Raw genomic sequence first — 2,183 nt, 5'->3', positions numbered from 1 at the left:
GTGTCGCGGCCACGCACCAGTACTTGCGCAGCACCTGCGGGAGCACGGGGAACAGCGCCAGGCGGTCCGACCACCACTTGAGCGGGTCGTCGTTGAGGCCCAGCACCTTCTGCGACTTGAAGTTGCTGAGCTCCTCGGACCTGCGCTGGGGCCGGCGCGCGTGGCGGCCACGCACCAGTACTTGCGCAGCACCTGCGGGAGCACGGGGAACAGCGCCAGGCGGTCCGACCACCACTTGAGCGGGTCGTCGTTGAGGCCCAGCACCTTCTGCGACTTGAAGTTGCTGAGCTCCTCCAGCACCTGCGCCTGCCACTCGTCCTGGTCCTCCACGCCGCCCGACGGGCAGAAGATCTCGGCCAGCATGTTGTTGATGACGCTGGCGGGCGGCGGCGTGGACGGCAGCAGCGACTTCTTCGCCGGCGGCTCCTCGGGCAGCGCGAACGCCCCGTCCTCGGGCGGCCGGTAGCCGGCGTTCTTCACCTTGTCCAGCAGGCCCTTGGCCTCGTCCAGCACGCGGCTCTCCACCTGCTGCCGCTCGAAGGTGGACAGGAAGGGCAGGCGCTTGTAGCGCGGGTCCAGGAAGGTGGCCACATTGAGGAACAGGTCGATCTCCGGCGCCTCCTGGTAGGTGGCGGCGAGCTCCTTGGCGATGACCTCCTTGGCCATGCTGATCTCCTTGGAGTCGGCCTCCTTGATGGCCAGCGTGCTGCTGAGCAGCATGTGCAGCAGCGGCTTCACCATGCTGATGGTCGGCGGCCGCGAGGCGGACAGCATGTCGGCCACCTGGCGGAAGGGCTGCAGCAGCTCCACCAGCGCCTCGATGGTGGCCCACTCGCCGGCCTCCAGCATGAGGTGGTGGTTGTTGCTGTCCTCCACCAGCACGGCCGCCACGACGAACTGCTGCTCCTTGAGCCTGCGCAGCATGGCCAGCGTGCTGCCCCACCAGCCCACGCGGTTGCTAAGCAACATGCAGGGCGCCGCGCCCTCCTGCTTCTGCCGCTCGTAGAGCATGCACATGGCCACGGGCGACTGCTGGAAGTACTCCACCAGCCGGCCGCAGCGCGCCAGCAGCGCGCCCAGCCGGGGCAGCTGGAAGGCCTGGCGGATGGCGGCGTCGAACGTGTGCGCCAGGCACGGCATCTGCACCGACACGTCCAGCAGCGAGCAGGCCTTGGCCATGTCCTTGCCGCCGTCCGTGGTGGCGCCGAACACCTTGGAGCTGAGGCCCCACTCGATGAAGGCCTCGTAGAGGACCCTGGTGATGGTCTCGGCCGCGTGCTCCTCCGGCACCTCGAACGTCTTCAGGCAGCGCGAGCCCGCGCTCAGGCAGCCGGGCGGCCCGCCCGCCAAGAAGTGCGCGGCCAGCGTCACGTACGTGCGGTTCTGGTTCTCGCTGCGCCACAGGTCGGTGGAGACGCCGCACCACGCGGCCTCGGCCAGGTCCTTGAGCACCGCGTCGCGCACGGCCGCGTACCGCTCGGGGATGGCCTTGCCGCACACGAACTTGCGGCTGGGCAGCTCGTAGCGCGGCTCCGCGGTCTTGAGCAGCAGCCGGAAGGTGGGCTCGTCCACGATGGACGCGGGGTACAGCCCGTCGCAGATGAGGCCCAGCACGGCGGCCGTCAGCTCCTGCTGCCGCTTGCTCTCCTGGCCGTGGCCGTGGCCGTGGCCGTGGCCGGCCTTGGCGCCCAGCGGGTCCTGGGCGGCCGTCTGCGCGGCCTCGGGCTTGAGCTTGGAGAAGGCCGTGGCGAAGGCCTCGCGCATCTGCTCCGTGTTGCTCTTGACGAACTCGCAGAACTCGTCGGGGTGGTTCTTCTCCAGGTGGTAGGACAGGTTCGAGGTGTTCCCCGAGTAGGCGATCTGCGCCATGCAGATGCGACAGTAGATCTTCTTCCACTGCAGGATGCAGCCCTCGGCGTTGGTGTCGAAGCCGAAGTACTTCCACACCTTGCTCTTGGCGCGCGGGTGCGCCACCAGCTTGAGGTCCGTCTGCGAGCCGTCGGCGCCTTTGGCCTCCATCCTGCGCGCGCCGGGGCGGCCGGCGGGCTCGGCTCAGCTCATGCGTGGCCACCTGCTGAGAAGCAGCGAGACAAACACAGCGTGAGACAGACGGGACCCAGGCTGCTCGGGGACCAGGGCCCCACGGGCCGTGCCTCCTGCAGCGCGGCCTCTGCCCAGAGCGG

At 69.2% G+C, this 2,183-nt stretch overlaps 1 protein-coding gene across 1 annotated transcript in view; it reads right to left on the bottom strand.

Moving 5' to 3' along the window:
- The window catches only part of ZBED1 (zinc finger BED-type containing 1), a 4,341-nt gene extending 2,198 nt beyond the window's left edge, over positions 1–2,143 (bottom strand). Inside the window, exons 1-2 of the mRNA XM_025049760.1 lie at positions 233–2,143; positions 11–74 (exon numbers count right to left, since the gene is read on the bottom strand). Coding sequence (XP_024905528.1) covers positions 11–74; positions 233–2,019 — 1,851 coding nt within the window. The 5' untranslated portion in view covers positions 2,020–2,143. The remainder of the gene's footprint in view (positions 1–10; positions 75–232) is intronic.
- Between the last annotated feature and the right edge of the window lie 40 nt (positions 2,144–2,183).

This window comes from Pteropus alecto, unplaced genomic scaffold (genome assembly GCF_000325575.1).
Source record: "Pteropus alecto unplaced genomic scaffold, ASM32557v1 scaffold96, whole genome shotgun sequence".
NCBI classification, from domain to species: domain Eukaryota; kingdom Metazoa; phylum Chordata; class Mammalia; order Chiroptera; family Pteropodidae; genus Pteropus; species Pteropus alecto.
The sequence above is the reverse complement of the archived record's forward strand: the minus strand, read 5'-3'. Positions and strand labels throughout refer to the sequence as shown.